Raw genomic sequence first — 11,459 nt, forward strand, 5'->3', positions numbered from 1 at the left:
TATTTAATAATATATTTTTCAAATATAACACTCTTTCCGTCTCAATTTATGTGAAGATGTTTGGCTAGACACGTAGTTTAAGAAATAAAAGAAAACTTTTGAAACTTGAGGTCTAAATTAAGTCATAGTTTTTGTGGCTATAAATCATTTCATTAAAATGTCAAATGAGAAGTCTGAAATTAAATTGTTACTAAGTACTATAAAAAAGTGTCATTCTTTTTGGGACTGCCTAAAAAAAAAGAGTGACAATATTTCCAATATATAAACACATATTTGTTCAACATTAACATGTATTTTTGGTAGTACCATATTACCCATCAAAGCATGAGCATCTTAAGTTACCCAGCCGAGGGTAATTGAGTAAATTAGACGCAGCCCCCATCCCACAAATACTCAAATCCCACACGCCTCACATAAAGCTCTTTCTTCAGATCGTTCCTTCTCAAACTCTCTCCCCTCTCTCTATATAACCCCTTCCTTGTCGCTCTACATAAATCTTCCCCTTTCATATAAAAGAATCATCCTTTCAAATTCTTTACCGCTAACAATTCCTTTTTGCTCTACACCTTCCTAAATCAGCCCTTTCTGCCCAATCTGAGCTCCAATTTAAGCAAACCCTAGGTTTTAGATTTTGCTTTAAAAGGTCTGGATCTGATCCATTTTATGATAACCTCATCTTGTTTCATTAAGCATTCGAGTTTTATTGTAACAATTTCTTTACTGAGCGAATTTTTGCCATATTGTACTCCAGTTTATTTTCCATGTTCTATCGGATGTGTTATAGGCCTAAAGTCCTGATTTTGCTTTAACAAGACTAGTCCTGATTCTCCTGTCCCATAAACTTAGTGATTTTATTTGAGTTGAATTGAAAATAACAATTGATAAGAGAAACGAAAAATTGGGTAGGCTTGAGGGTGAGGGGCAGAATTCATATTCCCTTTTTTTTTAAACCCTTTCTTTAGGCGAATAGTTGTTAATATTTTGTCTATTTCACTGTATTGAGTAACGTTGTCTACCAAATATTTAGACAGAAAGGAAGAAATCAAATTGATTTTTTTTTTTTTGCCTATGTGGAGAGGAATTACTATTTTCATTATTAATGAAAAAAATTGATTCTGTAGAAATTGTAGATAACTTTTAGTGTTAGGGAGCCTAAATTTTTGAATATTGGGGCACCCAAGGTGTGTGACCTAGTAGTCAATGAAGTGGGTTGAGCACCATGAGGCCTCAGAGACAAAAAAAAAATAAAAAAAATAGGTGATCCCATCTGTTCTAGCCGTGCTGGACAGAGTTACATGGTACTTGTTGCTGGTGGGAGGTGGCAGGTATCCCGTGGAATTAGTCGAGGTGCGCGCAAGCTTTCTTGGACACCACGTTTATTAAAAAAAAAAAATTGAATAGTGGATGGGGATAGGTCTAAATGAACTACATGGATAGTGAGGATTTATATTGCAAACACAGCTAGCTGGTTATTGATGCAAAATAGTTTATTTATTAACGAGATATTGATTCTATAGAAATTGTAGATAACTTTTAGTGATAGTGACGATTTGTAAAGTCCAACTAGCTTGGGATTGATTCATAGTAGTTGTATTCTACATTGCTCGGACTCTTAAAAATGTCATTGGGTGTGTGTCGGATCCTCCAAAGTAGTGCATTTTTGGAGGATCCGAGACAGGTGCAGCATCATTTTTGCAGAGTCCGAGCAACATAGGCTGTAATATTTATTAACGAGAAATTGATTTTATCTGCTACTTTAATTCCATTTTGTAGAGTTTCGTGTATACTAAAGGGACTAGGTCAAACGACGAATGGCAGATCAAGGATATGAGGGGAGCCAGCCAGTTGATCTTTCCAAGCACCCTTCTGGAATAGTCCCGACGCTCCAGTAAGTTAATTCTTATCACTTCTACTAGCTTTATCACCTATAAAAGCCAGTAATAGGGTCTATGAATGGTTTGCAAGTCACTGGTCGTTAATTCTTGTCCTGAAAACTTAGTGTTTTATTTGAGTCCTTAAAATATAATGTAATAATTTGTTAAATTGTTGTTTGGGAAAACAGATATTATCAATTGCATTAAAATGGAGGGAGTAGTAATCTAGTATTGATATCCACCAGTTTTGAACCGTTATCAATTGCATTAAGATGTAGGGAGTAGTACTGACATCCACAAGTGTTGAACCGTGCTCCCTCGGGGATTTCTCGGTTGTCAAGAAAAACAAAGACAATTGAGAAAGTGGAGACGGAGAACTGAAAATTTCTAGAAATGGAAGTTTGGGTCATAAATTTTTTGATTATAAAGAAGTTGATAATGATTAGGCTGATTGGTGCAAGTGGCAGTTAGTGTGTATTTTAAAAGTAGATTTCCACTAAGTGACCTATGCATCTGTCGTTCTTTTTCACTGCTAGGAACATTGTCTCAACGGTGAACTTGGACTGCAAGTTGGACCTGAAAGCTATTGCACTCCAAGCTCGAAATGCTGAGTATAATCCAAAGGTATATTTCTGCGCTATAGTTTGTTATTGTAGTTGGTGATAAGATAATAGATCGTCTTAATGCACATTCAGGATGTGTTTTATCTAATATGTGATGGAGCTCTGTACTATTAGATCTTCTTATGAGACTGTCAAAGATTTGCTATTTTTGCTAACTTGTTGCTTTCAAATGATTTATTTTGTGCTTCACGATTTGGAAAGAAATAAAACAAAGTTTTGCTGCTTTCGTGGTTGTGAATGTTGGGAGATAATAGATGCTTCCTGCATAACTAAATGGACTTTATTTGAGCATGTGACTATTGTTCTGAACAGTAACTTATGAGGCAATTGACAATTTTCTCTCCTTGGCGGTTTCCCTCCAAATGATTTTTTTTTTGTTCAAGGATTTTCCTCCAAATGACTTGTTTTAATGTCAAGAAGTGATGAGTTGAGCATAATTTATCGTCGGTTTTATATATTTGTACATGCATACCAAGTTCAGTAAGTCAACATTGCATGGCCATATATGCATGTGCAAATATGCCGACGATAAATTATGCTCAACTAATCAACTGTGCATGTCAACTAGGAATTGGTCAGTATGTTACTGGATTTCTACTTAGCTACTGTTTAAATTTGTTTCTAAAGTTATACTTCTTAACTTGTTTCATCACTGTATTTTAGTTGGATCTGCTGAACGGGCTATTTATGAATATTTGCATGTTGTACCGGTAGTGCTTCCTTTGTCAAGCAATTGAGAATGAGAGTATATATTACTTCTAACAATATGTTGTGCTTTCAGCGTTTTGCTGCAGTGATCATGAGAATTAGAGAACCAAAAACTACAGCACTGATTTTTGCTTCTGGGAAGATGGTATGTTCTAAACGGCAGTTTGGTTTTAGCAAATTTTGGCATTGTTGCTTATCAAGTTTTTGATTGATATAGATAATTCTGGAAACTTTTAATATCACCTTGTTATAATGTTTGTAAATATTGTTATCTGCTTTTTAAGCGTGAGTTTATCTGTCTCAGGTTTGTACTGGAGCCAAAAGTGAACAACAATCAAAGTTGGCAGCCCGGAAAGTATGTACTGGTTAATAGCTAGTACTGTATCCTTTAGATAATTCTAATTTGGATTAAGGATCAGTCCAGTATATATCTTGAAAAGGTCCCGACCGTTCAGCGATTTTTTTTATGTCTTTTAAGCTAAGTTACATGGACTCAGGTGCGGGTATCCGATACGGGTACGGATTCGAGTGTCGGATTCGGCAAAATCTAAATTTAAGATTCCGGGGTGCGTATCCAGTTATGGATACGGGTGCGGGGATTTGGCTGTAAATATGAAAAAATATAAATGGCATATGAAAAAATACGTTCCAATAATAATCCATTGTACAAAGGGGTCAATTTTATTATGTTCAACCAGTAAATATGTCCGTACTTTTGTGCGATTAAAAATATAAATTAATTATCAAAAAATTGACATGCTAAGAATTAATTTTAAAATTATCCCTATATTGTATAAGAAAGAAACATTTATAAATAGCATAATTAGGTGCCTTTCAATTTTGTGTCACAAGTAGCATATAATGGAAAATAAAGGGGATAAAAATAGCACATATGAAGAATAAAGGGGTTATTTTTGTACGTTAATACAATTAAGACTTTTAAGTGTCCTAATTTAGCTTGTACACGACTACATGTCTCCTCCAGCTGTAAGTAGTCGTCTTCTTCATATTCCCAAATTTCCTTTTCAAGCTTTTACAGAGCAAAGTTTTCAAGCCTCTAGGTCATCTCTTTCACAGTCTTTCATTCTTTCCTCAAGATAGAAAGAGGAAGCCATTCAAGGCCGAAAACAAACCCTCCATCTATATCACTGCTTCTCTCTGCCATTCGAACTCAACACAACCTTGTATTCTTGGTTTATCTAAAAGTACTATAATATTAAAGGTATGTCATTTTTCTTATCTTAAATCTGTTTTATTTTTAATTTTGAGAAATCAAATCTCAAAATTTTCCCCCAAATTTGTCGACGGACTCCGGTCAAAGTATCCGTATGTAATTGACCGTATCCTGGACGTTTGCTGTCCCCGCACCCACACCCGACCGTATCCCGGACGGGGACGACACCCAAAATGGCGAGTCCGTGTAACTTAGCTTATAAGTACTCCCTCCGTCCCACAAAGATTGTCTTGCTTTCCTTATTAATTTGTCTCAAAAAGATTGACACATTTCTATCTGTATTTAGTAACAATTTAACTTTATGAGATGATTCACAACCACACAAATATCTAAGGCTTGTTCTGGACCACACATTTCAAAAGTATTCCTTTATTTCTTAAACTACATGTCAAGTCAAACTAAGACAATCTTTTTGGGACGGAGAGAGTAGTAGTTATTTTAAGAAATTGTTAAGTTCTCAAGATACTTTTTTTATTTTCAAGTACTTATCTTTCTTATTTGATGTTTTCCTAATCTTTTTCAGTATGCTAGAATCATTCAAAAGCTTGGTTTTCCAGCCAAGTTTAAGGTAACCACCAGCACTCAGTTATTCAGTTGGTTGAATTTTATAGACAGATACTGACATATCCCCTTCCTCATCCTGAATGTGAAAATGAAAATAACGAATGGGAAGAAGAAACTGCCTCTTCAGCCAAAAAAAAAAAAAAAAAAGGAACTTTATATGTTTCCATTGATTCTTTACAGTTTTGAAACATTTTTCTTTTTCCATTTTGAGAGTGCAAACTCTTTTCTAAAGTTCTATGTCAGAACTACACCTTTTGGATCTATTCCACTATACCTGGATCTAACCCGTCAATGATGGTACCAATTTTCACATGAATCCGGCATAAATAATTAAGAGGACTTTATGTATATTAAGGATTTCACGGCAAAATACAAATCAGAATACTGCTTTGAGCCAGCCTGCAGAGGGAGTGGTTTATCCTGCAAACTACTGTGGTGCTTTGATATTCCGTAGAATCAAGGCAAAAAGTAAACTCACAACCTCGATCAACAAGTTGTGCAGAGGAAACCCTATAGTCTCTGCTAAGCTATGATATGTGATCAAAGCCTGCAGTACTCATTTTGCAATGTCCTTGAAGCGGCTCTTTCTTTTGTTTCAAGAATTAGCACTTGTTTTGAAAATGCTTCAAAATGACTTAAACTATTTTAGACATTGCTTTTTCTTTGGCTGTAGTTTTAAGGAAACATACACAAATAAAGTAGCACTTGATACCAAACAGTAGTCTAGCTATAATTTTTATTCTTTTTGTTGTTTCTGCTACATGTTTCAGTTATTAAACTGTTTTTCTCCATTGTAGGATTTTAAGATCCAGAATATTGTTGGTTCTTGTGATGTTAAATTTCCTATTAGACTTGAAGGCCTTGCGTATGCCCACGGTGCTTTCTCAAGTGTAAGTATTGAGATGTAACACTATATTTCAGTATTCATAATTTTAGTGAATATTGTAATTGCAATGCCTGTTGTACCTGTAAGCCTTTCAGGCAATTGATTATTTGGTTATGTTTCTGTCAAACCAAATTCTGCTTTTGCTTTCTTTCTTATTCGGTGTATTCTCCTGTAATTGCATCTATAGCAGATCAAGTTTTGAAATTTCAATATATGTTCCTTTTAAAGTTATACTGTTGGAGGTATTATATAACCTTTTCCTCAACATGTCTTCATATGCAGTATCCTGCAATTCTATCGGTTACAGATAATAATTTCCAAGATTCAATATATTGTTGGTTTTAGATATTAGGTATTCTTGAACTGCTATCCTTCATGTCAATTGTCTTGGAAGTGTAGGTTATTTGAAATGCTCGGAACTTCAAAGTCTGGTATTTTATGTGTGGTTAACAAAAGCTTTTTGTATAACAGAATAAGCAAGCATGAGAAATATTAATCTTTTCGTCAAAGGTTTTGGCCATTAACCAGAAAAATAACTAGGTCATTGTCTTGGTTTTTAACCATGGGTTGAACTGCAAATGGCACTGAATTGAAGTGACAAAAAATCTTGGTCATGAATGATAATCCGTCTATGACATCCTATGTTTTGACAAGTCTGAACTATTTGATACACTTTAGAACTTCATATCTTCTATTATTTATATTCATTAACGATTCAAACTTAAACCATGATTTGATATTTCTTCATCTCAATTGTTTATCAAGTACTACTAAATTTTTTTTTTTTGTAAATAATAATATAATCATGTTAGTCAATTTAACTTTACAAACTATGGTATGCATATTATCACGCATTTATAGAGAAACCATTTATTTAACTGAATTTGATTAAGATGGATAAAGGCTCAACTTAGACCTTGAATGCACTTGCTTCCCTTCTTGTGGTCAAACTTCACTTTGCCTAGTTATGCAGTTCTTAGCATCTCATGATCATCTGCTTTATACCCCATGGTATCAGCCTTTTGTTGTAAGAATCTTGTTGGCATCTCTCTCTTGGCATTTTAATTTGTCCCTCCATTTTGCAATATCGTCGGCGTGTTCCAAATTTAATTGAATAATTTTTAGGGGTAGAGGTTGTACCATAATAGGGATTGGTTTGTGGTATAGCTGTCTCCCATGCTTCATTTATGATTTGTGATTTAAAATGAGTTCTACCTTGTGTCTGACCAAAAAAGCTACTAGTACATAGTTCCAAGTGGTTGGTCCAGGTGGCGGTGCTTGAGTTTCAGTACCTTGATATATTCATTAGAATTAATGATGTCTTAAATAGAAAGTCAAAAGAACCGTTTAGTGGGATTTCTGACAGAAAGAAACCAGTATGTTGACTTGATTGTTAATATTCTTCCTTGTATTTATCATCTTCCATTTCTCTTGGTGCAGTACGAGCCAGAACTGTTTCCTGGATTAATATATCGCATGAAACAACCAAAAATAGTGCTGCTTATTTTTGTTTCTGGGAAAATTGTCATCACAGGAGCCAAGGTAATACATAGTATCTGCCGGTTAATGGATTCTTCACTAAATTTCAACGTGTTATGCTGGTGGTTTACCTCATTACGCATTTTATATGTATTTCAGGTTAGAGATGAGACATATACTGCGTTTGAGAACATATACCCAGTTCTTACTGAGTTCAGGAAGAATCAGCAATGGTATGACCATAGGCTGTTTGTATACGCGTAATTTTTGTTTCGGGCGATAAAATATTAGTCCATCATTGGGAGGGGTTGTAAATATGTGATAAAGGGATTACTGATTAGCATCTTAAGTTGTCGTAAACCACTAGTCAATTAGTTAACATGCATTATAAGACGTAAGGTGTAACTTCCGAGTGTTTTTTTTTCTTTCCTTTTTTGAGACTGGGAACATAACTTTCTAGTGGTTATTTGTTGCAGTAAATGCATAGTCAAGAAAAAAAGATTTTCTACATCTTGCTTTTGGATGGACTTTTGGATGGAATAGTGAACTCATTAATTGGTGATGGAAAAACTGAAATACTTGTCATTGCACAAAATGTTTCCCTTTCCATTTATGTTTAAAGAAGAGAATTTAGTCATGCAGTGTAGAAGCTAGTGTTGTGTCAACTTTTATCTTTGAAAGATATTCAGAAAAGAACGGATGAAATAGTTTGCGGGGAGAAGTTCATGCAGTTTGGAAAAAGGGGGGTGGGGGTATTCTTTATTTGAGCATCAGGTGCAATTGTAGGGAGGCCTGTTGCATTTATATGACAATATAACCTATCCTCATCTTTATATTACATTGTTGGTTGCTTGCAGAGTTGATACTGTTTCATGCAGTGGAGCATCTGCTATGACTAACTGCAGGGTGGTTCAAATTTGAAGACTTCCTTGGGTTTTCTTAATTGTAGATATTCTATAAATCAGGCGTTTCGTGGGAAGTTTGTTTAAGTTACAACTGATAGGTTGGAACTTTAGCAAGATCGGGATAACTGTGTTACTTCACTTGTAGCATATCATAAATTTCAATTTAGGGCCAGCCAAGAAACTGATCGTTGGTTCTCAATTTTCTTGTACTTGTTGAGTCTATAATTCTTGAAAGCAGCTTTTTGGTTTTGTTTTCCTCAGTTTGACCTGCAAATGCGTGTGCCTAACTTGCCTTCTATGCTGAACGTTTTACCTGATCTTAAATGCTATCTTTATTTACCAAAACACATCCTACAAAATTTTTATTGTTTAGTTTAGTGTTCAAGAACTGTAGTGTACATGTTAGCTTTGTATATATTGCATTCGTTTGAATGATGACATTGACATGGTAATATTCCTAAATTTTTGTGAGGCGTTTCTTCATTTTATTAGTTTGTTTGCTGGTTTTTGTTTTCCTTCCTATCATAACATTAGCCCTCAGCATTTAGCCTCTATTTGTTACAATATTTGGTTTGTCGATAGCCTTGAGAATTAATCCTCCATGATCATCCAAAAACTGAAGTCTTCAATTAAGCATATGGAGACTGGTCGAGAATTTGCATTAAAGATCTTTGCTAGGAAACATAAATCCATCAGAAACCGTTACCCCCGGAAAGATAAATAAATTACTGGATTATAAGGGGAAGTCGTGTGCTCCAACAGGCAACATTTCGATGTTTTTCATTAGAATGACTTATCATCATATCAAGTAGGGTAAAGGCTCATACTAACAGGATCATTTTTACCTTCGGTTATACCATCCTTACAAAATACCCCGACGTTAGCTAAACGGCTTATATATACTCCTCTTCCGTTAGGCATGTCCAAGGTAGACACCTAGTCCCACATGACACTAATATTTTGATGAGGTGGATACCACATGACATGTCACTTCACCACCAAACCCATTTTTATCCCTTCCCTACTATTTCTTCTACCGCTAGCACCTCCACCACCACCACCGTTATCACCATTGAATCAACTCTACTTTGAGCCGTGATTAGAAATGAATAATTAATCGGTTACTACTTGTCTACTGAATATTTTATTTTGCTGTTAACATCATCATTATTGACTGATTAATTGAAATTGAAGAGAAAATTTGAAGCTTGTATTCTGTCATTCAGCATAAATACACGTGTTCTCTTTTCCGTTCTTATGTAATCTGGAGAGAAATTTATGAGCTCAAAAATTTGAAGTTTAAGGTGAAATACCAAAAAAAAAAATAAATAAAAAAAAATGGAACTTTGTTCTTCGACTTATAAATCCAAAAGGGTCAACAGGAATAATGAACAAGAAGCCCCGAAGGGGAGGTTTGGGTTTGGGGATGAAGAGCAATAATCATATTGTGCAGTCATTTACTTCCCACACTAGAGCTAATTAGTTTTAAATGCTCTCCATTTAGTGAGTACCCTTCGACATGAAATATGAACTCAAAATACTATAGCTAAACGCAGTAGGAATTTCGGTTGCTTTGTCTACGATGTCTAGTTTTCTAATTCATTGCCATGTTCAATTTTGATTAACTATCACATTTTGAGAGTCGAGAGCAGTTAAGTACAATTCAAATCACCCTAAAATGAAGAAAGTCAGTCTAAAGTAAGGCTTCAAAATTGGACAAGGTAGTAACACATAAGGTCACCCAACTATGGGTAATGATCTCCCAAAGTTATTTTTTTTATTTTGTAATAACTTGGTCACCCAACTTTCCCTATATCACATCAAAAGTCATTCAGTAAATATTTGGCATTTAATTTAATTCACATGAACTTTTTTTTCCAGTCCACATGGCAAAATAAAGCAAGTCTTTGCATTCTTTTTTTTTTTTTTGGTCAAACAGAATAATTTTATTCAACCAAGTGGACAAGTTAAGTACAACTAGCTCATTGTGACTCTAGAGCTAGATGTGATGACCCGCCACATCATCATGCCACCTAGGCGCCACGTGGAACTATATTTGCCATGTAGGAAGCTTATGTGGATGCTTACATGGAAAGGAGGCTAGCTTATGTGAGAAGATTCTAGAGAAATATGGAGATTTCTCGTGGAAGACTTTAGAACCTTATGAAATTGCATGGAAAGTCCTTGGAATAATCTAGTTGCGTAGAGATTTCTAGAATAGGGGCTTCTTTGTGAATATGTACGAACTTATGCAATAATTATTATTTACATATTAGTCCCTAGGTGAGTAGTATAAATAGAGGGGCATCCATTTGTAAAAACTATCAAGCAAAATCAATTAAGTCTTCTATAATAAAAAGCTTCCTTTTAGCAAATTTCTATTGTCTTTTTCAATTACTATTCCCTTAGCGATCTTGAGTGTAGTAAACTAGGCTGACTTGGCATAGCAAGATCGTGAGCAAGTTGTGCAAGAACATGAGCGAGTTGTCAAGTGCCGCACGTGCGCTTAGTTGAAGACTAAGGACGTGACAACGTGGTATCAGAGCGAAGGTCACGACTGAGGGAATGGCAAACGACGGAGAAATCAACGCTGCTAAAACCCAAGCCAAAATCATCCAGGATGCTACTGTCAAGAAGGGCCATAACAAAAAGAGGAATGACGCCAACAAGAGCCAGGAGGTGCCGCTAGAGGTTGTGCCAAATGAAGGGCTTACATCCCAAGAACCATTTACCACTAAGGCAAGCGAGGATGACGTGGAGGTCCTGTCCGAGGACGCCTCGCTCTGTAAAGAGTGGGTTATGAAGGTTAATGTGGGGGTGGACGCCATCGACATATTTGGCCAACGTTTGGGCAAGGTGGAGGGCACTCTTAGCATTCTTGAAGGGCATACTCTTGAAGAAATTGAAAGCATCCGAAATGACTTGGAGGGGCGTATACATGCTGAGATTGAGGTAAAGCAAACCATCACTGCCTTAGAGTGCAGCCTCATGGAGGCGTTAAGTACTATCGATGCCATGAAGGCAAAAATAATGGCACTCGAAGAGCAGGTCAACGTTGGTGTGGCCGAGGCAACCAACAATGTTGTTGTGATGAGGGAGGCTAAGATCGAGGCTCCCAAACCACCAGTGTTCAAAGGGGTTCGTGAAGCACAAGAGGTGGAGAACTTTCTTTGGCACTTGGAGAAC

The 11,459-nt window shown here is 35.8% G+C and overlaps 1 protein-coding gene across 1 annotated transcript; it reads left to right on the forward strand.

Annotated features, from left to right (window-relative positions):
* Positions 1 to 405: 405 nt before the first annotated feature.
* Positions 406 to 8,522, forward strand: LOC132626511 (TATA-box-binding protein). The gene is made up of 10 exons (XM_060341428.1): positions 406 to 643; positions 1,774 to 1,888; positions 2,411 to 2,498; positions 3,279 to 3,350; positions 3,510 to 3,560; positions 4,963 to 5,007; positions 5,801 to 5,893; positions 7,330 to 7,431; positions 7,528 to 7,601; positions 8,226 to 8,522. Coding segments are annotated over exons 2-10 (603 nt in total). The 5' UTR covers positions 406 to 643; positions 1,774 to 1,811; the 3' UTR covers positions 8,227 to 8,522.
* The last annotated feature ends 2,937 nt before the right edge of the window (positions 8,523 to 11,459 follow it).

The sequence above is a fragment of the Lycium barbarum genome, chromosome 2 (assembly GCF_019175385.1).
Source record: "Lycium barbarum isolate Lr01 chromosome 2, ASM1917538v2, whole genome shotgun sequence".
In the NCBI taxonomy this organism is placed as follows: domain Eukaryota; kingdom Viridiplantae; phylum Streptophyta; class Magnoliopsida; order Solanales; family Solanaceae; genus Lycium; species Lycium barbarum.

What these genes read in the sequence shown, in the direction of transcription:
- LOC132626511 (XM_060341428.1), top strand. Translation starts at nt 1,812, where the DNA reads ATGGCAGATCAAGGATATGAGGGGAGCCAGCCAGTTGATCTTTCCAAG. An exon ending in GGAATAGTCCCGACGCTCCA is followed by an intron (nt 1,889 to 2,410) that starts GTAAGTTAATTC and finishes TTTCACTGCTAG; the next exon opens with GAACATTGTCTCAACGGTGA. An exon ending in CAAAGTTGGCAGCCCGGAAA is followed by an intron (nt 3,561 to 4,962) that starts GTATGTACTGGT and finishes AATCTTTTTCAG; the next exon opens with TATGCTAGAATCATTCAAAA.